The sequence below is a fragment of the Sceloporus occidentalis genome, unplaced genomic scaffold, assembly GCF_023333645.1.
Source record: "Sceloporus occidentalis isolate IW3139 unplaced genomic scaffold, rSceOcc1.0.p SCAF_1, whole genome shotgun sequence".
Taxonomy (NCBI): Eukaryota; Metazoa; Chordata; class Lepidosauria; order Squamata; family Phrynosomatidae; genus Sceloporus; species Sceloporus occidentalis.
The window spans coordinates 17,351,099-17,378,001 of record NW_028316981.1 but is presented as its reverse complement, the minus strand read 5'-3'; the positions used below and the strand labels follow the sequence as shown (position 1 = coordinate 17,378,001).

Here is a 26,903-nt window from a genome sequence, read left to right as displayed (position 1 = left end):
GGACTTTGCCCCCAGGGATCATCACATGGTTGGCAGCGGTGGTTTTCGGACTGTTGGAAACATTGCTTGCGGGGGCAAGGGTGTATTCCGATTTTGGAGATGAGATGGCTTTCAGTTTGATGCTCTGAAGAAGTTCTCTTCTTTCTTTCTCTCTATCTCTCCCCACACTATCTCACTTGTGCTCTACTGCCGAAGGGCTAAGGAAAAATGGTGCTGGCTCTTTCTCTTGACGTTCCTCTGTTCTTTGCTCTGGAGTGAGGACGCCTTTTCAAACTGAAAAGAGGCTTGGTTTTGTTTTTCTTTCCTGCTCTCTCTCCTTGGTGTTAGGAGGGGGTAGGGTCGGGTGGCTCCTGTTGCCTGTGTGTGTGTTTGAGCTGTTTGCAGAAAGGGGGGGTGGCTCTGCCCACAGCATCCCTTTAAACCTTCCAGGCAGGGACCAAGCTTGCTAAAAAGCTGTGAGCTGATCACTTGCTAAAGGTGTGCTGGAGACAAAGACTTTGCGAAGTCGCCAGTGATTTTTTTTTTCTCTCTCTTCCTTTTCTCTTTCTTTTCTCTCTCTCCAAGGAAGGGGAGGAGGGAATCACGGAGGAGTTGCTAGGGGCAACACAGGGATCCCTTTGATCCTCTTGCCTGGCTGGCAAAGGGCAATAAAAGGTGCCATTAAGTGCTTGGCCTCTTCGCAGGACCAAATGGTGAATTTCCTGTTCTGTGGTCTTTCTCTTTCTTTCTGGCTAAGGAAAGGGGAGGGGGACTTTTAGCCTACTCAAGGAGGGGCTGCTTCTTTTCTCAGTGGGCTTCAAACAGGCCAGTTTTTTCCTGTGGCTACTGATGCCAAGGAACAGCATCTAGTGGCTGAGTCGGAGAACTGCAGGGGGGAAGCTAGCCTGAACTGCTTGTGTCCTTATCCCTCTTCTCTCTCTGACTCACAGCAGACCAGTTGTTCTGCATGCTCAATCCATGCAAGCCATTGTGTTTGTTGTTTTTATTAGTGGCCTTTCGCGTTATACTTCATAGTTAGTTGTTTAGTCTATGCACCTACGCTCTGGCAAGGTCACTACCATGGCTGATGAAACCCAACACGCCTCAAGGGAGGACGAGACAGCTGCTTCTCCGTCTCCGGGCCCACCATCCCCAACCCATGTGGATGGGTGGGCGCACATGCTGAAAATTTTCACAGACATGCAGCAGAAAATGTTCTCCGAGATGCGACGCGACGCTGAACAGCGCCGCCAAGAGGTGGCTGAACAGCAGCGTCAAATGGCCGAGCAAAATAGGCAGTTGGCTGAACGTACTGACGCTCTGCAGCGCCAAATGGTTGACCTCCTCGCTAATCGCAGCCAGGACCAACCTGCACCGGCTCCAGTGACGGTTCAACTTCAGGAGCCTCGGAAGTTTCCCGTTTACAAGACTGGTGATGATTTTGAATGTTTCCTGGAAAGTTTTCAGCGGGCGTGTAACACCCACGACGTCCCCGAAGATCAATACGTGAATATACTCCGCTCACAGATTTCGGGAGTTCTCCGAGAGGTTGAAACCAGTATGTCACAGGAAGAGATGCATGACTTTCAGCTCTTCGTGCGGAGGGCACGCCAACGCCTGGGCGTCACTCCTGAGGCAGCTAGGAGGCGATACAGGGAGACATGCAAGAAACCAAACTCTTCCTGCGTGGAACTGGCTTACTATGTGCAGCGCAACAGGGAGATTTGGCTCCAAGTAGCCAATGCGACGTCTGTAAAGGAGATCTGCTTCCGCTTCGATTTGGAACAATTCTTAGCCCATTTTCCTCCTGATCTAGTCCACTATGTGTTGGAGAAGAATCCCAACACGTTACAGGAAGCTGCAGAACTGGCGGATAGCTACCTGGATCTCAGGAAGGAAAAACCTGCCTTGCCCAGTGCAGGATACTACAAGAAATCACAGCCTGCTCATCACCCTCCACGCAAGGACAACTCTCAGTCTCAACATCCCAAAGCTGCTACGCCGAATCCGCCTCAACTGCCCCGTCAGTCTCAGGCTTCTCAACCACAAGTGTCTCAACAACCCTCGTCGTCTTCACAGGGAAGGCCCAAGAACAAGGAACCGACCAAATGCTATTCTTGTGGACAAGTAGGCCATATTAGGGCCCAATGCCCACAAAACCCTACAACAATAAATGTTCTGGCTCAGGCCGAGGTTCAAGAGGCTGAGTCTGGTGCAACGGTAGATCCTGATCCCTCCATGATTCCTGTTCACCTCAGACGTACCCTGTGGGTGGGTGACAAGGAGGTGGTAGCTTACAGGGATTCAGGAGCACAGCTTTCAGCCCTGCATCGATCCTTTGTGGACCCTGACCTCATCGACAACAACTCCAAGGTTCTACTAAAAGGCTTCAGGGCACCACCGAGTCTGCTGCCAACGGCGAGAGTCCCAATTAAATACAAAGGATGGACGGGACTCTGGACTTTTGCAATATACAGTGACTATGAATGCCCTGCCTTTGTGGGGGAGGACCTGCACCGCCATGTCCAGGAGGCGCAGCGAAGTTCCACGCGCCGCCCGAGGCCGGGACAACGCCACAGAGGACCCAGGCAGCCCAGTCATGCCAGTGCACCACGGGAGGCTCCTCGGGCAGATGTGGTCCGCCAGGGCGAACATGGTATGTCCATGCCAGTCTCTCCTGCCCCAACAACCCTACCTGAGGGAGGGGAGAGGGAGGTGGTCCCAGCAGCCGTGGCCGCTACACAGCAACCACAACCACTGGGGGCCCCTGAACCACAGCGGGATATGTCGCCACCAGCGGACGCTGTGGCGCCAACTCCTGTCCCAACTGGGGACAACACTTCCCCTACAACTGGAGTACTCTCAGCTCTACCCTCTGTGGAGGACCAGCCGGTTCCGGTCTCAAGGGACCAGTTCCAGAAGGAACAACAATCGGATTCAACTTTGCAGGCAGCGTGGTCCCTGGCGAGGGGTGAGGCACACAACACTTCTCCAAGTGACCGCAGCAAGTTCGTGGTGGTAGATGGCCTCCTCTACCGGGAATTTTGGCCTCAGGACTTTCGGGAAGGCTGGTCACCTCTGAGGCAATTACTGGTCCCAGCTGCATACAGGGCCAAACTTCTCAGCCTGGCACACGACCATCCTAGTGGACATTCAGGAGTCACACGAACAAAGGACAGACTTAAGAAGGCTTTCTTTTGGGACGGGATGAACAAGGATGTGGCCATCTTTGTCCGATCCTGCCTGGTCTGTCAACGCGTGGGAAATTCCAAAGATCAGACGAAGGCGCCTCTACAACCACTTCCCATTATAGAGGTACCTTTTCAGAGAGTGGCAGTGGACATTTTGGGACCCCTTCCCCGAAAAACTGCCAGAGGAAAGCAGTATATCCTCACATTGGTGGACTTTTGCACACGGTGGCCAGAAGCCGTGCCACTGGGTGCCATCTCAGCCAAGGCTGTAGCCCAAGCATTGACGGACATCTTTGCTAGAGTGGGTTGGCCTTTGGAGATTCTGACAGATGCCGGAACTAACTTCATGTCCAAGGCCATGAACCGTCTCTGGGAGTCCCATGGGGTGAAGCACCTCACTTCAGTCCCGTATCATCATCAAACTAATGGCCTGGTGGAACGTTTTCATTCTACCTTGGGGACAATGATACGAAAGGTTGTAGAGGAACACTCTAATGATTGGGACTTGGCTCTGCAACAGTTCCTCTTTGCCTATAGATCTGTCCCACATCCCAGCTTGGGCTTCTCACCTTTTGAGCTGGTCTATGGTCACGAGGTGAAAGGCCCACTGCAGTTAGTGCGCAGACAATGGGAAGGCAACCAACCTTCACAGCAAGCAAATGTTGTGGATTTCGTCACCAAGCTGCAAAACACTCTCAGGACAGCGTGGCAAGAAGCTCACGACAATCTCCGACAGGCGCAACAAGACCAAAAGGCTTGGTACGACCAGTTTGCCAGGGAGCGATGCTTCCAACCTGGTGACCAGGTCATGGTCTTGAAGGCATCGCGGACTAATAAACTGGAAACGTCCTGGGTAGGTCCTGCCACAGTGCTTGAGCGAATGGGCACTGTGAACTACCGCATCCAACTACCAGACGCTAGTCTCAAGCCTCGGGTCTATCATGTCAATTCACTTAAGCCCTTTCACGAAAGGCCGCATTATCTTCTTGCCCTTGAGGATCCAGAGGCAGATGAGGAAGAGTGGCCAGCAGGTGCGTTCTACGATAAGGAGGAAGGAGGCAACCTGGAGGACATTCAAATTCCCACGAGACTCGACTCAACTCAACGCAAAGAGTTTTTACATCTAACATCCAGGTTTGCTTCCCTGTTTTCTCCAGTACCTGGCTTGACCATGGATCCTCAACATGTAGTAGCAGCGGATGACACCCGACCTTCGGCCGAACAGCCTCGACGAGTGTCTCCAGTGGCAAAGCAAGCAATTGAAAAAGAGATCAACGAAATGCTCGAGATGGGGATCATCCGACCCTCCCGGAGCAATTGGGCATCACCTGTTGTATTGGTGCCTAAGAAAGGAGGTAAAGAGATCCGGTTCTGTGTGGACTACAGGAAACTCAACTCTGTGACACGTCCTGAGCAGTACCCTATGCCTAGGGTGGACGAACTCCTAGAAAAGCTGGGACGTGCCAAGTATCTGTCCTCTATAGACTTGACCAAAGGCTACTGGCAGGTTGCTCTAGCTGAAGAATCCAAACACCGCACTGCGTTCATCACCCATATGGGCTTGTTCGAGTTCAATGTGCTTCCATTTGGACTTCGCAACGCTCCAGCGACTTTCCAGAGGCTAGTCGACTCCCTGTTGAGGGGCTATGGAGACTTTGCTGTGGCCTACCTAGACGACATTGCGATCTTCTCTGACTCCTGGGAAGACCATCTGACACATTTAGAGACTGTCTTTCAGCGCATTCAGGAGGCTGGCCTTACAATCAAGACCAAGAAGTGCCAGTTTGTGCTGGAGAGGGTGACCTACCTCGGTCATGAGGTAGGCCAAGGGACTATCACACCTTTGCAAGCGAAGGTCGAGGTGATTCAGGACTGGCCAAGACCAAAGTCCCGAAAACAAGTCCAATCCTTCCTTGGCTTGTCGGGATACTACAGGAGGTTTGTACCACACTACAGTCAGATAGCAGCTCCTCTGACAGACCTCACGGGTTCAAAGAAACCCAAGATAGTAAAATGGACTGAAGGGTGCCAGGAGGCTTTCGACACCCTGAAGAGAGCTCTGACATCTGATCCAGTTCTGATGGCGCCAGATTTTGATAAACCCTTTACAATAGCCACTGATGCTTCAGACAGAGGCATTGGAGCTGTCCTGATGCAAGAGGGCCCGGATGGCTTCTTACATCCTGTGCTGTTCCTCAGCAAGAAGCTGTCTGTCAGAGAATCCAACTGGTCCATACCAGAGAAGGAGTGCTACGCCATTGTCTATGCCCTGGACAAGCTGAAGCCTTACGTATGGGGCCGCCAATTCACTCTCCAGACCGACCATGCGGCATTGCGATGGCTCCACTCAGTGCAGGGAGCAAATAAGAAACTGCTCCGCTGGAGTGTATCCCTGCAAGACTTTGACTTTGAAATTCAACATGTGGCTGGGGCCTCTAATGTTGTGGCTGACTGTCTCTCCCGCAGAGGGCTAGTGGGCCACTGAGGCCAATGAAGCCGCACATCTTTGACCTACCTGAACTTGCTATATTGTTGAACTACCTCTCATTTGAGTCGTTATACTGTGCATTCTGTGTTTGTTTACATTTCTTTCTCAGGTACCAAGATGACAGCCTAGCCAGGGTGGCTCTGATCCAGTGTTCCAGGCCAAGTGGACCTTGGGGGGCGTGTCACATTTATGCTTATGTGCTTTCTCTTTGACAGGTTGAAATCTCAGCCAGTTTGGTCTCAACTTGCAGTTTCTTCCAAACTGTCCGAGATTTGGGGGGCGTGTGATGACTGGTCCTTCAGTCATCTGGGAACTTCTTCTGAACCATAAGGGGTTAATCTGGGAGGAGGAACATGCTAATGAGAGATGACATCACATGCTAATGAGCTGTAGCATCATAGCTGATGTAAGGTCTAACTGACCAATCAGAACGTAGGACCGCGAGATTCAAGAACTTTCTATGGGGAATCTTTAAAAGGCCCTTTGATGCCATGCGGTCTTTTGTCTCTCCCTTGATCCTCTCCTGAGGGGGAACCAGATGATGTCTCTTGGAGTCTGGGAGACACAGACTCAGGGATGCAGGTAGAGTTGGCAAGGAGCCAGCTCCCTGCATCCAGGAACTCAAAAGGACTACAAATCCTATCTTCCGTGAGTAGTTAGGAATGTGTTAGCTAGTGCGTTTAGGCTTTTTGTTATTTTCAACAATGGCTTGTCTGGAATGAACTCTGTAACTATGTTCTTTGACCTGCAAGGCAAGGAGGCTTTGCAAGAGCGATACAACTTCTTTCTATCCTATGCTATCCCTTTTTAAAATAAACTTCTTTCTTAAAAAGCATCTGCTATCTCTCTGCTCCTGTACACGCGCCTTAACTCGGCTACTGGTTGTTCTGGGTTGGCAAGAAAGGAAACTAGATCTCTCTATTCCTCACAAGTCCCAGTGTGTGTGAGGAAGGGGTAGCTGTGGAGCTACAAAATAAATATAAATCTGACTCATTCACTGGGTGGTGGCAGCGAAAAGGTCTTTTTTGTAAAGGGATCCCCTGAGAGTAATAGTCACGCACAGGGCTTTGCCCCCAGGGATCATCACAGGGGGTCAAATAGATGGCAAAATGCTCCCCACACACCCTTCTTGTCTTTCCTTGAGGGTGAGTGTGTGTGACTTGCCCAGTGGGTTTTCTTGGTTTGTTCAGAGAGTTTGCTTTTGCTTTTCCTGGAGGCTGAGAGTCTGTGACTTGCCCACCCTACTGATCCCTTTTTTACAGATAAATTGATCAACGATTATTAAAATGAAAAGAACTTATAAAAGCGGGGCAAGCAAAAGGCAAGACAGAAGAAAAAAAGAAGCAGCAGCTTCAAAGTATTCTTCTGCCCTTTCTACGTGGTTATGTCCTCTTCCTACATCTAGTACACCTAAATCCAGTAAAGAAACTGAAAAATTAATTGGTAAGCGGTTTTCTCTGGGGGAAAAAAGTAAACCCTTAATTAGCTACATCAATGATGGGATTTAGCTACAGTCGGCCCCCGGGTTATGAAATTAATTCGTTCCGCCGCCGCTTTCGTAACCCGGAAACTTTCGCTAGCCGAAATGCCCATAGGCGCTAATAGCGAAAGCCGCGATTCCGTGTGAAATCGCGCCGAAAAGCACCAAATTTTTTTCCGTAACCCGAAATAACCTTCGTAACCCGGAAAAATGTTTTTAAATGGATTTTTTTCGTAACCCGGAAATTTCGTAAGGCGGCGCATTCGTATCCCGGGGTACCACTGTATATTAATCTTTCCCAGTACACCTGCCTATCAAATCAACTAGTTACACCTGTCAGCAATCAGCAGAGGTTGTCAGTTGCACATGCCAAGGGGCTTATAGCTTATTACCCCCCTCTACCATTTCTGTTGATTTTTTTTAATGTTATCGTTTTGTAAATTAGAATCTTAGGCCCTATACAGGCAGCCAAAATAAAGCTGCTTCGAGTCACTTTGGAGGTATGCTGTTTACATGATGCATGCATCCTATGAGTCTGGAAGCTGTACCAAAGCTGCACTCTAGTCCTTAGGACTGGAGCGTAGCTTTGGTGCGGCTTCTGTACTCTTAGGACGCATGCATCATTGAAACACCATACCTCCAAAGTGACTCGAAGCAGCTTTATTTTGGCTGTCTGTATTAGGCCATAGAATTGTAGAGTTAGGAGAGACAGCAAGGGCTATCCAGTCCAACCCCCTGCCATGCAGGAACTCCCAATCAAAGCATCCCCGACAGATGGCCATCCAGCCTCTGTTTAAAGACCTCCAAGGAAGGAGACTGTATCACCCTCCGAGGGAGTTTGTTCCACTGTTGAACAGCCCTTACTGTCAGGAAGTTCCTCCTAATGTTGAGCTGGAATCTCTTTTCCTGCAGTTTGCATCCATTACTCCGAGTCCTGTTCTCTGGAGCAGCAGAAAACAAGCTTGCTCCCTCCGCAATATGACATCCCTTCAAATATTTAAACAGGGCTATCATATCACCTCTTAACCTTCTTTTCTCCAGGCTAAACATCCCCAGCTCCCTCAGTCGTTCCTCATAGGACATGGTTTCCAGACCCTTCACCATTTTAATCTCCAGTTTATCAATGTCCTTTTTGAATTGTGGTGCCCAGAACTGGACACAATATTCCAGGTAGGGCCTGACCAAAGCAGAATACGGTGGCACTATTACTTCTCTTGAGCTAGATAGGATACTTTTATGATGCAGCCTAAAATTGCATTGGAGCCCTGGTGGCGCAGTGGTTAAATACCTGTACTGCAGCCATTCACTCGAAACCACAAGGTTGCGAGTTCAAGACCAGCAAAAGGGCCCAAGCTCGACTCTGGCTTGCATCCTTCCGAGGTCGCTAAAATGAGTACCCAGACTGTTGGGGGCAAATTAGCTTGCTTGCTAATTAGCTTACTTGCTGTTCACCGCTATGATCTTTGGAATAGCGGTATATAAATAAAACTAATTATTATTATTATTATTATTATTAATTAAAATTATTATTGGCCTTTTTAGCTGCCGCACCACACTTTGACTCATGTTCAACTTGTGGTCTACTTGAACTCCCCGATCCCTTTTACATGTAGTTTCATTCAGCCAGGTGTCCCCCATAATCCTATATCTGTGCATTTTATTTTTCTGCCCTAAGTGCAGTACTTTACATTTCTCTGTGTTGAATTTCACTTTGTTAGCTTTGGCCCAGCTTTCTAGTCTATTCAGGTCATTTTGAATTTTGATCCTGTCCTCTGGAGTATTAGCTATTCTTCCTAATTTGGTGTTATCTGCAAATTTGATGAGTATGCACCCAATTCTGTCATCCAAGTGGTTGATAAAAAATTGTATCGTAGATGTTTGCATTTTGATTGAGAAAATCAATTATATATATATAAAATCACCCCTGTATTCATATTAATTTTGAGATGCCGACACAAGGGACACACAACTAAATAAGCAACTTACTACCTACGTCCTAAACTCTGGCTTGGCAGACTTAATATGTCGATTAACATCAGTAAGATAATTTTTAATGTAATTCCATTTACATTATAATGTAACCACATTTACTTAAATTTAGTTTAATTGAATTACATTTTAACTTTGGTACAGATCCAGGAAATCCCACTGAAAAAAAACGAAACCCAAGAAACTCATATTCAAGAAACCATTGTGCCTAGAATGACTTCTCTGAACATAGAAGAAAAGTTTTTTCCAGACAGTGTCACAGATCCAGAGATGAAAAAGTGTATAATAGAGTCAGGACCCTGTCACCCAGTTGGCCCATTTCCCAGTGATGAAAAACAGAAAGGAAGGTCCTTTTCAGAACATTATTACACATTTAAGTCAAAATCTGGGCTTAAGTTAAAAAGGACTTGGTTGTGCTATTCAGCAAAATTTGATTGTGTCTATTGTCAACCTTGCTGGTTATTTCCTCAGAAAGGAGCTATAGGATGGGATTCTGGATTATGAGACTGGAAACATTTATCAGAGAGTATAAAAAGGCATGAAAATTCAGAGTATCATGCCGAAGCCTGCTTGTTGTATGAACAGTGGCGACATCATGGTGCAATAGATGATGCTCTAGAAAAAAGTTTGAAGGAGGAACGAAATTTTTGGAGGAAAGTTTTGAAGAGGGTAATAGATGTTTCATTAATGTTGGCTACATGCAACCTTCCATTTCGTGGAGACAGTGGGAATATCATTGACAGTAACAAAGGTAATTTTCTGTCATTAATTGAACTACTATCAAAATATGACACTGTTTTGGAAGAGCTAATTCAAAAACCAAATGGTACCATTAATTATTTGAGTCCAACAATACAAAACGAAATGATTTCTCTGATGGCTGATGAAGTGCTCAGTGAAATTACAGAAGAACTAAAGAGTGCACCTTTTTTCCCCATTATTATTGACACAACTCAAGACGTGAGTAAAGTAGATCAGTTAAGTGAAGTATTTTGCTATGTGAAAATTGAAAATGATCAAAGTGGAAAACCTTGTAAGTTGACCATATGCAAAACATTTACCTCTTTCACAGCTGTAACTGACCAAAAAGCTTCAGGGCTGGAGCACCTCATTATAAAATCAATTTCGGAAAAACGCCTTGATATAAGAACATGCAGAGGACAAGGATATGATGGTGCATCAGTTATGAGTGGTGTGTATAGTGGAGTACAAAAGAGAATTCAAGAACTAGTACCCCATGCCTATTTCATTCACTGTGCCAGCCATAATTTGAATCTGGTTCTTAAAGATGCTGTTGATTGCAGTCGAGAAATAGCACAATTCTTTGAGACTGTACAAAATGTTTATAACTTTTTTGGTCACAGCATTCTTCGGTGGCAAGAGCTTAAAGATCAGACTGCTGCAAAGGTAACGCTAAAGACTTTAAATCCCACATGTTGGGTGGGGAGGTATGAAGCTATTTACGCTTTAAAGGAGAGGTTCTGTGATGTTATGAAAGCACTAAATAAAATAATTTTGACAAGCAAAAATCCAATGAAAGGAATGAGGCTGAGGGCCTCAGGAAAAAGTTAGAATCCTTCAATTTTGTGTTACTTTTGACCATCCAGTGTAAAATATTGGGGGAAATAAATATCGCCTCAAAATCCTTACAATCTGAATCTGTAGATTTAATGACAGCTTACAGTCTTCTAGGGGATGCTTTGTTGAAAGTGACCGAACTTCGTTGGTCCTTCGAAGAAATCGTTAGTGAAGCAGCAAAAATATGTTCAAAGTGGGGAATAACACACAAATTCACAGACCAACGAGCCCGAAAGATGAGAAAGCACTTTGATGAACTGTGTGAAGACCAACGATTGACTGATCCTAAAAGCAAGTTTAGAGTGACAGTATTTTATCCAATGGTTGATACCATAGTATCACAGCTTGACAACCGTTTTAAAGGCATGAAAGAAGTAATTGATGCTTACAGAATTGTTCAGTCATCTTTCCTGGCCTCAAGTACTGATGAAGAACTGCATTGTGAAGCCAACAAATTTGCAAACAGATTTTCTGATGATGTAACGTCATTGTTCACAGCACAGATTTTATCTGTCAGAAATGCTTTTAAATCAAAATTAAAGCAGTTTACAGATGTAAAAGAAGTTGTGAATCTCCTGCTGATAGAAAACAGTTCCTTAGCTTCAACCTACCCAATGTAGTTACTGCTTGCTTGATGTACCTCACAGTCCCTGTGACAGTAACAAAAGCAGAAAGATCGTTCTCGAAACTGAAACTTATTAAAAACTATCTGCGAAACTCCATGTCTCAACAACGTCTTAGCAGTTTGGCTCTTTTATCCATTGAGAATGACAGAGCACAAAGAATTGACTTCAACAGAGTTATTGATATTTTTGCTAGTGTCAAGTCCAGAAGGAAATCATTAAAACAAGTTTAGTTGCATCTAAACTATTACACTTGTTAGTCATTTAGATGTAATTTTGTTGTGTATTCATAAACTAAACCACATATTGCTCAGATTTGAAAATAAACTGAAAACAGTTTACAGTTTGTGCTTATAAGGTGTTATTACAGTATTATTCATTTTGTTGCTATTTTGAATAATCTTTGAAGGAACTAATAATGTTATTGCTTTTCCCTTCATCACTGTCAATGTATAGTAAAACACACACATGACCATATAAGTATGTTCAAACATGAAATAATATAGGGGCCCCGAATGTACTTTCTGCCCCAGGGCCCCTAAAGGCCTAGCTATGGGCCTGTCTCCACAGATACAGATTCACTCATTGTAAGGAATACCGCTGAATCTTCCCTATCTTACCATGGTGTCAAACTGGTCAAACCTAGCTCTGGTAAATGCCTCCCTCAGGTATTGGATTTGTAGTTTATTGTGGTACCAGAGCTCTCTTGCAGAGAAGGCTAAATATCTCATAAAATCCAAATCTTAGGCACTTTACAGACCGCCCGAATAGGGCGGTCTCCCGTCGCCCTCATTTGTTGCGCAAGGGAGCCGCAGCGGCCAAACCGAGCACATACTTTTTGGCGATGTGTAACCCACCTTAGATTTCCATAGCATGGAGCCATGGCAGTTAAGGCAGTGTCAAAGTGCATTATTTCTGTAGTCCAAATTACACCTCTGTAGTGTGTGAAACCATAATCATGTGAATGCTTGATTCTTGACTTCCTGGTAGATTAAATAACTGTCTATTCTACATGAATTCAGGTCTCCAGGGCCAGATGAATTAGCCTGACATGACTTGCTTCTCATAAACCCATGCGGACTTTTGCTTATAACGGCATTGCTTTCTAAATGTTCACAGACCCTCTGCTCTAGAATCTTTCCTGGTATTGATGTCAGACTAACTGGATGATAATTGTTGGGATCCTAGGTTTTTTCCTCCTTTTTGAAGATGGGGACAACGTTTGCCCTCCTCCAGTCTGCTGGCACTTCTCCTGTTCTCCAAGAGTTCTCAAAGATTATTGCCAATGGCTCTGAGATTACATTTGTCAGCTCTTTTAATACCCTTGGATGTAGTTCATCTGCTTCCAGAGATTTAAATTCATTTAGATTAACCAGGTGTTCCTGTACTGCCTCTTTACTTATTCTGTGTTGCATTTCTCCTATTGTGTCCTCTGCTCCATTTTCCTCAGGTTGAGGACACATTTCCTTTTCTGAGAAGACTGAGACAAAGAAGGTATTGAGTAATTCTACCTTTTTTCTGTCCCCTGTTAGCATTTCGCCATCTTCTCCATGCAGTGGCCCTGCCATTTCCTTCTTCTTCCTTTTGCTACAGACATACCCCAAAAAGCCCTTTTAATTGTTCTTAACCTCTCTAGCAAGCCTTAGCTCAGTCTGTACTTTTTGCTTTTCTGACTTTCCCCTTACATGTGCTGGCTATTTGCTTGAATTCCTCCTTTCTTATACATGCCCCATTTAAAAGTTAGCTCAGTTGAACGTTCCATCCATCCATCCTGGTTTCTTGAGATACCTCCCATTTTTACTCCTCATTGGAACAGTTTGAAATTGTGCCTTCAGTATCTCCCTTTTGAGAAACTCCGATCTACCTTGAACTACCTTCTCTTTTAGTATTCCTGACCATAGGATCACCCCCAGTATTTCTCTAAGTTTACTAAAATCAGCTTTCCTAAAGTGTAGAATGCATGTCTGACTATGTCTGACTTCTCTTTTCCACTGTATAACAAATAGAATGGGGTTGGACTGGATGGCCCTTTTGGTCTCTTCCAGCTATATGATTCTATGATTCTAATCCGAATTCTCTTTAGGATGCAATATCTAGGAATTATGTATCTAGTTACTCTAAACCTTGTTTTCCTCAAAATTTGTAAGGCAGAAAGAAAAATCTTAGGAAGATAATTGAGACCTTGAGTGGATATAGCCATAACAATGAAAAGATATTTACTCTGAGGCACTCTGAAAGAATTAGTGCTTCCAGTAGTAAGAGAATCACTGCATCCATTGCTTCAAATGGACAGAACCACTACCAGGATGCCCAGTTTACTCAGTATATGTGTTTCTCTGTCATTCTAGCTTCACTCTTTCTTGGGAAACTCCCAGCATTATAATACTTCAATGGAAGGAGTTTATTTGGATGCCAACGGCGATCTGGCAGCTGACTTTCATATCGTGAACTGGGTGATGTTTCCCAACAAGTCCACTGCTGGCATCAGCATTGGGAGAACAGAGGGACAGGCCTCCTCAGAGATCAAGCTCTCCATTGATCAGAATGCCATTGTGTGGCCGCAGGGGTTTAACCAGGTGGGAAATCACTTGATTCTATTTCATGTTTCATATCAGACAATCTTACACATTTCCACACAGACATATCCCACCCTGAATTAACTGAGGTTACTCCTACATTAAAACAGTAAAGGATTGCAAATTGAAGCTGTACTACATCATATATAAAGAACTCCTATACAATTAGTTTATAGTAAAATGAAAGAGAATAGGAACAGAAACAATATACAGCTTTCCCTCGCTTTTCGACAATTCACTTTTCTGATTTTGAAAATTATAACTGGAACCGAGTAATTCAACAGCTGTGATATATAATTTAATTTTTGTGCCTAATACATACACATCCCACCAACACTACCTTTTTTGCTGTTAAAATATGTTCCCAGACATGCACTTGAAGGTAGAGACTTGAGACTTGACTTGAAACTTAGAGTAAAGGACTTGAATACATGACTGGCAACAAGGGAGTTGTACGCTCCCTGTAGCCATCTCCAGTTAACAACCTTGCTGCTGCCTTTGGAACCAACTGAGGTTTCTGAGCACTTTTCAAAGGCAGCCCCGCATACCGTGCGTTACAGTAAACCAAATGGGATGCAACCAAGGCATGTACCACCATGGCCAGTGCTGACGTCTCCAGGAACAGGCACATTTGGTGGGCTAACATTAATTATGCAAAAGCACTCCTGGTCTGGTCACTGATGAAACTTGGCTCAGAGATTAAGCCAGGAATGCCTCAAACTGCAGATCTATGTTTTCAAGGGGAGTAACCCCATCTAATACAGGTTAAAATCCTATTCCCAGATCTGTCCTTTGAATTTTGCTTAGACTGTGCCCTTCTCTAGATGTACTGAAAGCTGTCACCCTGGATTTATCAAACGGATTAAAGAAGATGAGCCAATCTGCTGTTATGATTGTGTTCCATGTACAGAAGGAACAATCTCCACTCAAGAAGGTAAATGTCTCTAATCCAAAAAAGCTGCCTTTGAGGAACAGAGCGAACTTTCAATTATGGCTGACAAATTTTCCAAACGTGTCATATGTAGCAGGTCCCAATAAGATAGGAAGGACTCAGATAGGACAACAATGTCTGGCAAGGAGTTTGAACCGGACAATATAAGGGGAATTTCTGAACTATCCAATATAATAAAGTGGCTGGAATGTGGGCCTTAGAATAACGAGACAAATTGAGATTTTATTTTACAGACCACACTTCTGGGAAGGTTTTTTTTCTTTTAAGGAAACACTTCATTTATAATGTCAAGGCTTTGGGGGAAATGGCAGGATAAAAACATAAAATCAGTATCTACAGGATTAGCAGGTGCAGGTCCAAAACACACTGCAGAAATCATCCCGTTTGAAACCGCTTTAACTGCCCTGGCTCAATGCTAGGGAATTCTGGGAACTGTAGTTTTGTGAGACATTTAGTCTTCTTCGTCAGAGAGCTCTGGTGACACAATAAACTACAATTCCCAGGATTCCCTAGCACTGAGCCAGAGTAGTTAAAGTGGTCTCAAATAGGATTATTTCTGCAGTGTGCTTTGGACTATAATTAATAAAAATATGTATTCACAATGTATTCCAGCAATAAGAGTACAGCAATAAGAGTTTAGGATAAGGTGTTAGTCACCCCCAGTCTGTCTCCAAATAATCAGGATAGTCATGGTAACAACCTCCAATACAATAGGATGAAAATGCTGCTGTTTAATGCCAGGTTGGTGAATGGCAAAACAGCTGTCATTCAGGACGGTCCTGGATGAACATGTTGGCCTGACCTCTGTTAGAGAGACCTGGATAGACAATGCTGCAGTTCGGAGTTAATCTCACTCACCTTTGGGGCCGAGGAAGGGGAGTGGCACTCGTCTATGGGAATAATCTCTCCCTGACCTGGCACCCTGTCCCTCAGCCTTCAGGGTTTGAGTGTGTTTCTTTAAAGGTGGGAAACCAGGGCAGATTAGGGATTCTGTTGGTGTATCACTCTGCTGCAAAGCTGTCTCCCTTTCTGAGTTAGCTGGAATGGTCTTAGAGGCAGTGCTGGAGTCTCTGTCTCTTATGCTGCTGGGAGATTTCAACATCCATGCTGATGCTAACCTGCCAGGACTGGCCCAGGGCTTCATGTCTACCATGACAACCATGGGTCTCTCCCAAGTGGTATCTGACCCCGCTCCTGCTGCTCTGCACACTCTAGACCTTGCTTTCTGTACAGGAGGGGATGGTGGTAATCTGGGAATGCAGCATCTTTCTACTGCTCCATTCTCTTGGACAGATCATTCTCCTTTCAGCCACAGGTCAAAATATTTTTGTGCCATCAGACCTTTTCAGACTGAGGAGAGTTGGGCTTTTAAATGCTGCATAATTCAGATGTCAACGTTTTTAATATATTTTAACATTTTTACTGTGTAATAATTGTTTTTGATACTCTATATCTACATTTTCATTACGTTTGTATTATTTTAAGTCGTACTTTTAAGAATTTGTTAGCTGTCTTGTGTCCCAATATCAAGAGAATGGCAGGTTATAAATAAATTAATATAGATATATGAAGTTCCATTAAAACACTAAATTACAACAATTAAAAGCATACTAAATCATAATTTTAAAACATAAAGACATATTTGTTGTTGCTGTGTGCCTTCAGGTTTTTTTTTTACTTAATGGCAACCTTAAGGCGGACCTAAAATGTGGCTTTCTGGGGCCATGTGCCATTTAAAAACGATTTTTGTGCCACAATAACTTAAGCTCTCATACATAACACTTCACTTGGTTACATATTTCAAGACATATGACATACCACAGATTATCATATAACATGTAGTGATGTTCTACCTACCTTTATTTCTTTTCAGATGCTGACTATTGCCATCAGTGTCCAGATGACAATTATTCAAATAAACAACACACAGAATGTATTGCAAAGATTATCAGCTACCTCTCCTATGAAGAACCTTTGGGAATCACCATAGCTTTCTTTGCCCTATTCTTGTCCCTCAGCACAGGTTGTGTCTTAGGAATCTTCCTTCAATACAAAGAAACAGCCATGGTCAAAGCCAACAACCGTGACCTCACCTACATGCTCCTTGTCTCCCTCCTCCTTTCCTGCTTATCCCCCTTTCTCTTCATTGGTCAGCCACAGATGGTAACCTGCCTTCTCCAACAAACTGCTTTCAGCACCATCTTCTCAGTCACTGTCTCTTCCTTATTTGCAAAAACCATCATGGTGGTGGTGGCTTTTATGGCCAAAAAGCCAGGGAACATTATGAGGAAATGGCTGGGGAAGGCTTTGGCCAACTCCATTGTCATTTCTTGTTCTGGTGTTCAGGTGGCCATTTGTATGATCTGGCTGGGAATCTCTCCCCCTTTCCCTGATGCTGACATGCACTCCCAATTTGGACAGATCACACTTCAGTGTAATGAAGGATCTGCAGTCATGTTTTATTCTGCCCTTGGCTATATGGGCTTTCTGGCCACCATCTGTTTCACTGTGGCCTTCTTTGCAAGGAAGCTGCCAGAGGGCTTCAATGAAGCCAAATTGATCACCTTCAGCATGTTGGTGTTTTGCAGTGTTTGGGTGTCCTTTGTGCCCACTTACCTGAGCACCAAAGGGAAATACATGATAGCTGTGCAGGTCTTCTCCATTTTGTCCTCCAGTTTGGGGTTACTGGGTTGCATTTTCATCCCCAAATGCTACATTATATTATTTAGGCCAGACCTGAATACAAAGGAACAACTGATGATGAAAACTCAAGGTGGTTTCTATGGGGTAATTTAAGTTTTCTATGATTTCAACTTTTTATAGAAACAAAATATTTAATTTCAAAAATGTCTTAGCCAAGCCTGTTAGAGTTTAGCTTTAAAATTAGCAGAGTAGCAGAAATGTTATCTTGTCTAAATATGGCCTCATTCCCACTTAGGGATAATTCTCTCTCTGATTGAATCCATAAATCGGTTCAGAGAGAAAGTCTGATGCACATTATGCATGAACCGATTTATGGATTCGGATCAGAGAGTGAGTCCCTCTCCTGTCTCTCTGTCCCCGGCCAGTTTGTCCCCGGTTTCTCTGTCCCTGGCCTTCTCTAGTCCCTTGCCTTCTTCTTCTTCTCCTGTCCCCACGGACTCCTTACCAGCCTTCCCTGCTTCTTTGCAATTTCCTTACCAGCCTCCACCTGCAACCTCTTTCCTGGCTTCCTCGGCTTAGCTGGAAACGGACAGAGGCCGCAGAGAAGCCAGGAAAGCCAGGAAGAAGGTCACAAGGGGAGGCCGGTAAGGAGATCTCAAAGAAGCCAGAAAGGCTGGCAAGGAGGCTATGGGGACAAGAAGGCAAGGGACTAGAAGGCTGGGGCCAGAGAAGCCGGGGACAGACTGGCCAGGGATGGAGAGACAGGAGAGGCCAGTGACAGGAGAAGGCTGGGGCCATTGCAGCTGTCCTCTGTCACTGGCAGAGGGTTGAAATCCACATGATTCACATTGGGATGAATCGATTTATTTGAAAATTGATCGAAAATAAATCAATTCAACCAAAAAGGCACAGAAAAAAATCATGATCACGATCCAGTTTAAACAGTAGTGGGAATGAGGCCTATGCTTTCCTAAGAACTGAGACTGACTAGAAAAAACAACAAACACGTAGTTTGTAGTTTAAAAACAAAAAATTACTAATGGCTTTAATGTATATTTATACAGAAGCTGTATTCTCATCTAGCTAGTGCAGTGATGGTGAACCTTTTAGGGGCTGAGTGCCCAAACTGCAACCCAAAACCCACTTATTTATTGCAAAGTGCCATGCCCCTCTGGCTTTCTAGTAACAAACTCTGGCAAACTCTGTGCTGGGGCGATGGCACATTTGCCCACAGAGAGGGCTCTGAGTGCCACCTTTGGCACGTGTGCCATAGGTTCGCCATCACTGAGCTAGTGAATAGTTCAGGTAAAAGAAATATTTATCTCACCATCCTTAGAAAGAAAGTTGAGAGAGCAGGAAGATGGAAACACAACAGCTCAATTGAACATCATTGAAAGAATATCTGTTAGTCCCAGAGAAGGAGAAACCTAAGTCACATGGTTAGATTGAATGAGAGAGGGAGGAAAGAGTTTGCATGCAGGAAATCCCTATCTATCTAAGGAGTGGGAAAGAAAATGAAAAATCTTCCAACATTTCTAACTCTGCGTGTTCTCTTTTTTATCACAGTGGGTCTTTGTTATCTGTTGGGGTATGTTTTCAGGATCCCCTGTGGATAACAAAATCCATGGATGCTCAAGTCCCATTAAATAGAATGGCATAGCAAAATGTGTCCCTTAGATAAAATGGAAAATCAAGGTTTGCTATTTGGAATTTATAATTTTTAAAAAAATATTTCCAAGTCATGGTTGCTTGAATCCATGGATAAAACATCGGTGGATAAGGAGGGCTGACTGTATTTTGCATCTGCTTTGTCCCATGTGCCCGGAATGAACCAGACACCTTCCACTTTGAATCATCTATCTAAACTGGTATTAAAGCAGCGATCTCTTCTTCTCACATGAATTATGAAATAAGCCAACGATGATGGGTGGGATAAAGTATTGCAACATTGGAAGGACACAGAAATAGAAATATTTATTTCAAACTTTTTTATTGGATCATATAAGGAATGCGATGAGAAAAACAATGAGAAAACATAAATTAGTAAAACTTTCTAAAGGATAAAAAGGACAATCTAGACTAAGAGGTGAGTAACTTGTGTTGAGAATTTATTTTAAGGTTTCCTTCTGTAAATCGGGACATGATACTGGAGGTAACAAGTTTTGATTTTAAATGTCTGCCTAAGAGATAAAACCAGAGCAAGATTCATGAACAATGTCTAGTTACACATGCCAGGACTGAAAATGGAAACTGATGTGCTTAATAAAGTTGAATATGGGTTTGTCTGTGTTTCTGTATTGAGAAAATAAAAGATGGCATTACAGTTATCACCGTCTTATGTGCCTTTTGATTTTGAATTTGATTCCCTGTTCTCAGTTTCAACCAACTGTTGAGTGAATAGCCTAGAATCATTTTTTTATCCTACACAACACTTTTCAAATGCATTCTCATACTCTTAGAAAACTATACTTTGTATACTTTGAAGTAGGGAGCACCTATGCTTTCAAGTAATAGGTGCTCCCTATTACTTACTTCAGTGGGTCTAATTTTAGTGGAGCAACTTTGTGAGAGGACAGAACAAATATCTGTAGGAATTGGACTTTGGGTGTTCTCAAGTGAGTATGTTCTGTTGGAAAGACAAAAATGATTTCTTGCTTAAACAACAGATACACTCTTATCAACACCACAAAGGCAAGACCTTGCACCAGAAGGCCAAGCAGCCCCTTCTGATCTGTATGACTACACAGGCTTCCAGGGACGTTCCTGGGCATTCCAATATGCACACACAACATAATGGTGTCTTTGTACCAGTTTAGGGAAGACATTTGGAAGCTCATTGGGAGTTGTTTCTTTAGTTCCTAAAGCTTGGTACATTCACTAACTTTCTCCCTGTAGGACACATTAAAATCCATATTACCAAAGAGATGAATTTCACAAACATGCTTTCTCCATCTATGCACCTGTGCATGGAGCCATAGAGAGTAGTCCATCAGTTTCTCTATGTGATCATTGGCAGAATCATAGAGTTGGAAGAGACCACTAGGCCCATCCAGCTACATTCACAGCACTCCTGAAAGGTGGCCAGTCAACCAGCCTCTGCTTAACAACCTCCACCACACTTGGAGGCAGCATATTCCACTGTCAAACAGCTCTTATTGTCAGGAGGTTCTTCCAAATGTTTAGATGGAATCTTTTTTCCCTGTATTTTAAATCCATTGCTCCCTATTCTAGGGGCTTTCTATACATGGGGGAGGGGTGGATCCAAATGGACAAACACACCTGTTCTTCCCTGTTAGGGATGCCATATTCAATCCCTCATATACTGGTATCTAATTTGCATGTTATGCACATTATTGTGCAAAAGGTAAAAGAGGAAGGAACTTAAATTATCCAAATTGTTATAAACATGCATATTATTAATTTGTGTTGTGATCATGCAAATTCAACCCATTCATCACTGCACTGTTTCTACCATCAGATTTCAACCTCAGTATCAATACAAAGCTAAGAGCTCTTTCTTTCCTTCTTTGTTGGTGTGGAGACTTCCAAGCAGCTGCAGAGAGTAAAGGGACTATCTTTACTCTCTTGAGGCTGGTTAAAAGTGAAATGAAAAGACACACTTCTGGTCTGCTTTGCCAGCAGCCAAACTGCAATCTGAACTGGAAAAACCCCGGAAAAAAACCCAACCAAACTGGGTCAAAGGACTCTTCTAGTAAGAAGAGTACAGAAAGGGGTTTGTTGGAGGCTCTTTCCAACACCCTCCTCTGAGACGGAGAAATCTTTGTTTCGTTAGGCAGGAGGGGTTGAGGGAGCCAAACAGCCAACATATCTAGCTCAGAGAGCCACCCTTAACTTACAGCCTGGGCAAGCTTATGGTGGCCAGCAGCTTTTTAACTTTAAAATTCAACTTTAAAGAATTAAAACTGCTGTGGCAAAACCAAAAAACCCCGGAAAGAAAACCAGAAAAAAATTGGTAGCAAAAATTAACACTACCTGGAAAGCCGGCTTGGGAGTGCATGAAGTGTTCACTTTAAGAAGAGGGAAGAGGAGCAAAGAAAGGATAGGGATGAAAGGCACAGTGTAAATGTGGAGAAGGGAAAGAGAGGATGAGAATGGAAAAAAGCTAAAGAAAATTAAAGACCAAAGACCCGGTTACTATAAGAGAATGTGAGAAGAAGAGTGGGGATGAAGAGAATGAAGGAAAGAAAGAGGTGGTGGAGAAGAAAGGAGAGTAGGGAGTGGATGAGAATATGAAAGAGTGAGACAATCTGTGGAGAGCGGGAAGAAAGCAGAGAAACATAGAACATTGAGGAAAGAAAAGGAAAAAATGTGGAGGACTGTGGAGCAGTTGACAGAGAGTGGTAAAGAGTGGGGAACAGAAGGCGGAGGAGAGGAGAAGAACGTGGAGGACAATAAAGGAGTTAGTCGGGAGCAGAGGAACGGAGAGTTGAGAAAGGAGAAGAGGAGAAGAATGTGGAAAGCAGTAAAACAGTTGGTGGAAAGTGGTGAAGAGAGGAGGAGAGGAGGAAACATGGAGAAAAATAAAGGAGTTGGTGGAGAGTGGAGAAGTGGAGAGCAGAGAAAGGAGAAGAGGAGAAGGTGGAAAGCAGTAAAACAGTTGGTGGAAAGTAGTGAAGAGCGGAGAGAGGAGGAGAGGAGGAAACATGGAGAAAAATAAAGGAGTTGGTGGAGAGTGGAGAAGTGGAGAACAGAGAAAGGAGAAGAGGAGAAGGTGGAAAGCAGTAAAACAGTTGGTGGAAAGTAGTGAAGAGTGGAGAGAGGAGGAGAGGAGAAAAGATGGAGGAAAATAAAGGAGTTGGTGGAGAGCGGAGGAGCGGAGAGCAGAGGAACGGAGAAGAACATAGAGGACAGTAAAAGAGTTGACAGAGAGTGAAGGAGCGGAGAGTGCAGCTATGCAGAAAAACGCAGAGGAGAGCAAAAGAGTTGGAGGAACGGGTGGAAAGCAGACAATTACTGCAGACAATTTCCTGTGACTTCTGCCGGTGCAAGAGTTTCATGATGGACTCCAACAAACTGTTTGCAGATGTTATGCACACTTTGGTGTGCTTATGGGAAAGGGAGCAAAGAAGGCATAGGGCATGCATTGCCAGGTACCTTATATGTGTCAGAACACAAAGCATTCTGGTCGAGAAAATGTCATGGATGTGGCCACAAAAGGAACTGGGACAAGTTTGCCAGAGTTCGAGTGGCAGCCATCATGAGTCAGCATTTGAAGAGCTCTTAGTCATAAGAAGCTGATGACACAAGCACAGGAGGTGAAACCAGCAGGCTTCAATTGTGCAAAGTCATAGCTGTCAGGTGAGAGGAAACTGGGTGATGTCCCAGGAGGGAGAAGGCTCAAAACCCCAAGAGGGAAAGTGTATATAAGGGAGAGGGATGGATGCCCCATGGGGTGGAGTTTTTTTATTGGTGTTTGGCAGAGCAGTTTGATTGTATGATTTGTAAATATCTGAACCTGATGATTAAAAGCCTCTTTGTGCTTAACAGGCTGTTCAGCAATTCTTTATCAAGGCAGAAGCAGGCTCTGCATGGGAGGAATTTTCCTGTGCAGCCTGGAGCTGAGCTGAGCTTCACGACAGAACCTTCTGCTGGCATTCCTGGCCTATGCGTATGCCTTCTGCATGTTTGCATGTTAGATTCATGAGTCTACATGCCTCAACAATATATAATCTGGAAAGGAGGGGTACTTTAGCGAGAGCATTATTGTTGGCTGCTAGAGGTGAGATATCAACATCGAGGTGCCTAGCCTGGATTGCACCTTGGCCTCGCCTCCAACATTGGTGGGTTCAACCTCATGAATGGTCAAATTGGTGGCAGGAAGAAGTTCTGCAGCAATGGGATGATAAGATGTGGATTTCCAATTTCCGCATGAGGCAAGAAACACTTTTCAATCTTGTAAACATTCCTCAGCCAGAGCTTCAGCAAGATGTGTCAAGGTTTAGTAGTTCCATCCCTGTTGAGAAAAAGGTTGCTCTAACCATTTAGTGATTATCCAGCCCACTTATATATTGTAACGTAGCATCGGTGCTTCCAGTGCATCAGAGATCTTTATAGAAGTATGTCTCACCATAATAATAATAATAATAATAATAATAATAATAATAATAATAGGATTTATTTATATGCCACCCAATCACTGGGAATCCGGGTGGCTTACAACAGAGGGAATAAAAGACAGTTCCCTGCCCTCAGGCTTACAATCTAAAAAGACACGACACAAAAGGAAAAGGGAATGGTAGGGGATCAGGTCCAGCAGATTCTTCTCTGCCTCTGAGGTCTGGACCAAGGCAGATGGACTGGAGGGAGGGCTCTTTTTCTTAATCAAGGCTGGGCCTGATGGCGTTGGGCCTGCTCTTTCACTCCTTCCCAGGCCAGAAGATGACAGTTGGAAGGAGGGAGGGGAGGTCTCTTCCTCTTCAGGCCCGATGGCGTTGGGCTTGTCCTTTCACTCTTTCCCAGGCCAGAAGATGACAGTTGGAAGGAGGGAGGGGAGGACATGGAGTTGGGGAATTCTGGAATACCACATGACAGTAATAGCTTTACCCATTCAGCATTGTGTCACATGATGGATGCAGGAGCTTTTGTCCCTGGAAATCCCACAATCACTCTAAATGATGTGGCAATACCACCCTTGATAATCGCTGGTGGAGCATACCCACCAGGAGATGACTTATGAAGCCTTATAGTGGAAATCTTCGCCCCAGAAAAATTTCTTTCAACAGTGCTCTCAGTAGGGCAAGAAGTGTTGACAAGACGGCTTTTGGCAGGCTTAAGGGAAGGTGGGATTGCCTGACATCTAGATTAACTGTGGAGAAAAACCTCATAACCGTAATATCTGCATGTGTTATTCTACATAATATATGCAAGACAAGGGGTGTACTACTTGATCTAGATATTTAGCCACCCCCTCAGATTGTTATACTTCCTCTACCAGAGGATTATCATGCAGTCTCTTCCAATTGAAAGAGGCAGGGATGAGCTGAGAGGTCTGCTGTCACCAATATGCTTCTGGATCATTCATGAAATGCAAACATGGCATTTTTTATTGCCCATTTGTCCTACATGTGCTGTTTGTTAGCAAAAGAAAAAAATATGTGCATGTATGGTTTTGGTTTATTTATTTATTTTTAAGATAATCTTTATTATACATTTCACAATAATACAAATAGTACAAATACCATTATCAATGAAAAATAAAAAACCTCAGTTGTGAAGCTTCAGAATCTTGACCGTTGTGTCGTTCTTTCCAACTTCCTTAATCATGAAAATTGGCAAAAGAAAGAATATTTTAAGATCTAAGCTTACAAGAATGTCTAGTGTCTTAGTGGTTTTGGTTTAAAAAGAAACAGGAAACAAATTGCCTGTGAACATAACTGCTAAGTTTACTAAAAAAAACCTTTGTGTTCACAACATTAACATAATAAACTTGTATTCATTACTTCTTATTAAACAACCGTATTAGCACTGTTTTCCAAGATGTAGCTTTCGTTGGATAACTGTACCAACTTTTCAGTAGGATATACAAATGGCTGCTGATAAACATAGCACTTAGTGGGAGTAGATCTGTGTTTTCTTTTTGGTACAGACTCCTCTTGGCCGAAATTCCTTGGAGCGCTGCTCTAAACTTACATCAGATAAGAGTGGGTTTTTAGACCTCTCTGATATTATCACTCCCTCAATGCACTGTTCCCCGCCTTCCTCAACCACCACAGTTTGAGGACTACCATCTCCTACGGGAAATAGTTCATTGCTATTTTCCCCTTCCACCTCCAAAGGAAGGGGGATAATCCATGCTTCCCCCTGGTTCAAGTGGTTGCAAAATTGTTTCCCCGACATAACCAACATTATTGTTTATTTTCATTATCTGAATGTATTGTTTCGGGCTGAGGTCTAGCTGTGTAAATGGTAAAGCTCTGGGAAATGAACACAAAAGATCTGCACTTCTCTGACACCTCTTCCTTTTTCTTCTCATTATTGTCCTGCCAAGTTGTTTCTCAAGTGGACCCTTCCCAATTCCTTAGTATGATTTCTGATACCAGAACCCCTTCGATACATTTGTGGTTCATTTTGCATTTGTTCCCTAAACAGGACGACCATAGAACACATGCAGGTAATCATCTTGCGCTCACCAGACAGTATGTCCTCCTTGACTATCTGCACAAGTTCTCGTTTGACTTGTCTACATTCTGCCAAACTGTCAGTGACATGAGCACATAATCTCTCCTGCGACTGTCTTGACAGGAGAGCTTCCTTGCTGGCATTCTGCATGATGGATAGGCCTATGTGTTCTCCTCTTCTAGCCCTTCCGTTTCTGGATCTAGAACGCTGCGGATGTGTTCCTGGAGACATTGATACTATGTCAACTTCATTTCTAGAACCTCGAGAAGTGGCTATGCTTTGAGAAATGATGCCAAAGACTATTAGGGTGGAATTTTTCAAAGGGTGAATACATGTAAAGTCATGTACGATAATATTTGTTTTAAATATCTGGATGGCATCCCTTCAAATAACTTCCTGACAACAGCATTGATATTATGTATTCTGTATCAATTGAAAAGGAGTTAAATTGCTTCACTGAAATATAAATTGATATGTAATTTGAATGCCTTAACATTATAGCACATACAGCTCCTTGAGTTTTTCTATGTGAAAATGGGAAGGGGTGCATAAATGGTCTTGTGGATGGTAACACTGTCCCTCAGATGAAAAACACCAATTGTATTAAACCATACCACAATAACAAGTGATTGCCTTTTTTCTTTTCTTTTCTTTTTTTGTAATTCATTCACACAACCATGGGCAAATAGTTTAAATTTATTTTCCTGGTGATGATACTGGGTCTAAAGAACTTGCATTTTTGTGGATTACACAGTGGTTACTCTCCCTGACCCTCTCCCCAAAGAGCTGGCTGAAATGAAATGAATGGAATGTATGTACCACAATAACTGTACTGGATGTGTGGCTAGTAGTAGTAGTCGCAGTAGTAGTAGTATTAGCCTTATTACCCACCTCTCCCCATATCGTAACATTGCATATGGCATGGCTTTTTTTTTCTTGACCAGAAGTCAACAAAACTTTTCTGACAAATGAAAAAGAGCTGAGCTCCACAAGCATGTTTTCCTTGGCTGCACATCTCCACCTGGAATCACTAATTACTAATTTGCTTCTTATGCCACAAGAATGATTTGTGCTGCCTGGGAATCATCAAAATGATCATGATTTATTCTGCCTCTTAGTTATATGTTAGTTGGTTGGTTATAGATTTGCTAGTGTTATTACCGGCTATTATATCAGTTTCAAAAGTCATCTTTGGAAAAAACAGGGATGTTTGTCCAAAGATCACCTTTGAAACTAATATGAGCAACTTCAAAACAAGAGCAACA

General features: G+C 43.6%; 1 protein-coding gene across 1 annotated transcript; it reads left to right on the top strand.

The window, feature by feature from the left end:
- Positions 1-10,139: 10,139 nt before the first annotated feature.
- On the top strand, positions 10,140-17,733 carry LOC149320986 (vomeronasal type-2 receptor 26-like). Its single transcript, XM_089485854.1, has 4 exons — positions 10,140-10,160; positions 13,677-13,904; positions 14,712-14,838; positions 16,730-17,733. The coding sequence occupies exons 1-4, from the start codon at positions 10,140-10,142 to the stop codon at positions 17,650-17,652; spliced, it is 1,299 nt and encodes a 432-aa protein (XP_089341980.1). The 3' UTR covers positions 17,653-17,733.
- The last annotated feature ends 9,170 nt before the right edge of the window (positions 17,734-26,903 follow it).

Bases quoted from the DNA above. Each gene is read 5' to 3' on its own strand.
- LOC149320986 (XM_089485854.1), top strand. From the start codon at position 10,140: ATGATCAAAGTGGAAAACCTT. The intron at 10,161-13,676 runs GTAAGTTGACCA...CTGTCATTCTAG, and splicing joins TGATCAAAGTGGAAAACCTT to CTTCACTCTTTCTTGGGAAA. The intron at 13,905-14,711 runs GTGGGAAATCAC...AATTTTGCTTAG, and splicing joins GGCCGCAGGGGTTTAACCAG to ACTGTGCCCTTCTCTAGATG.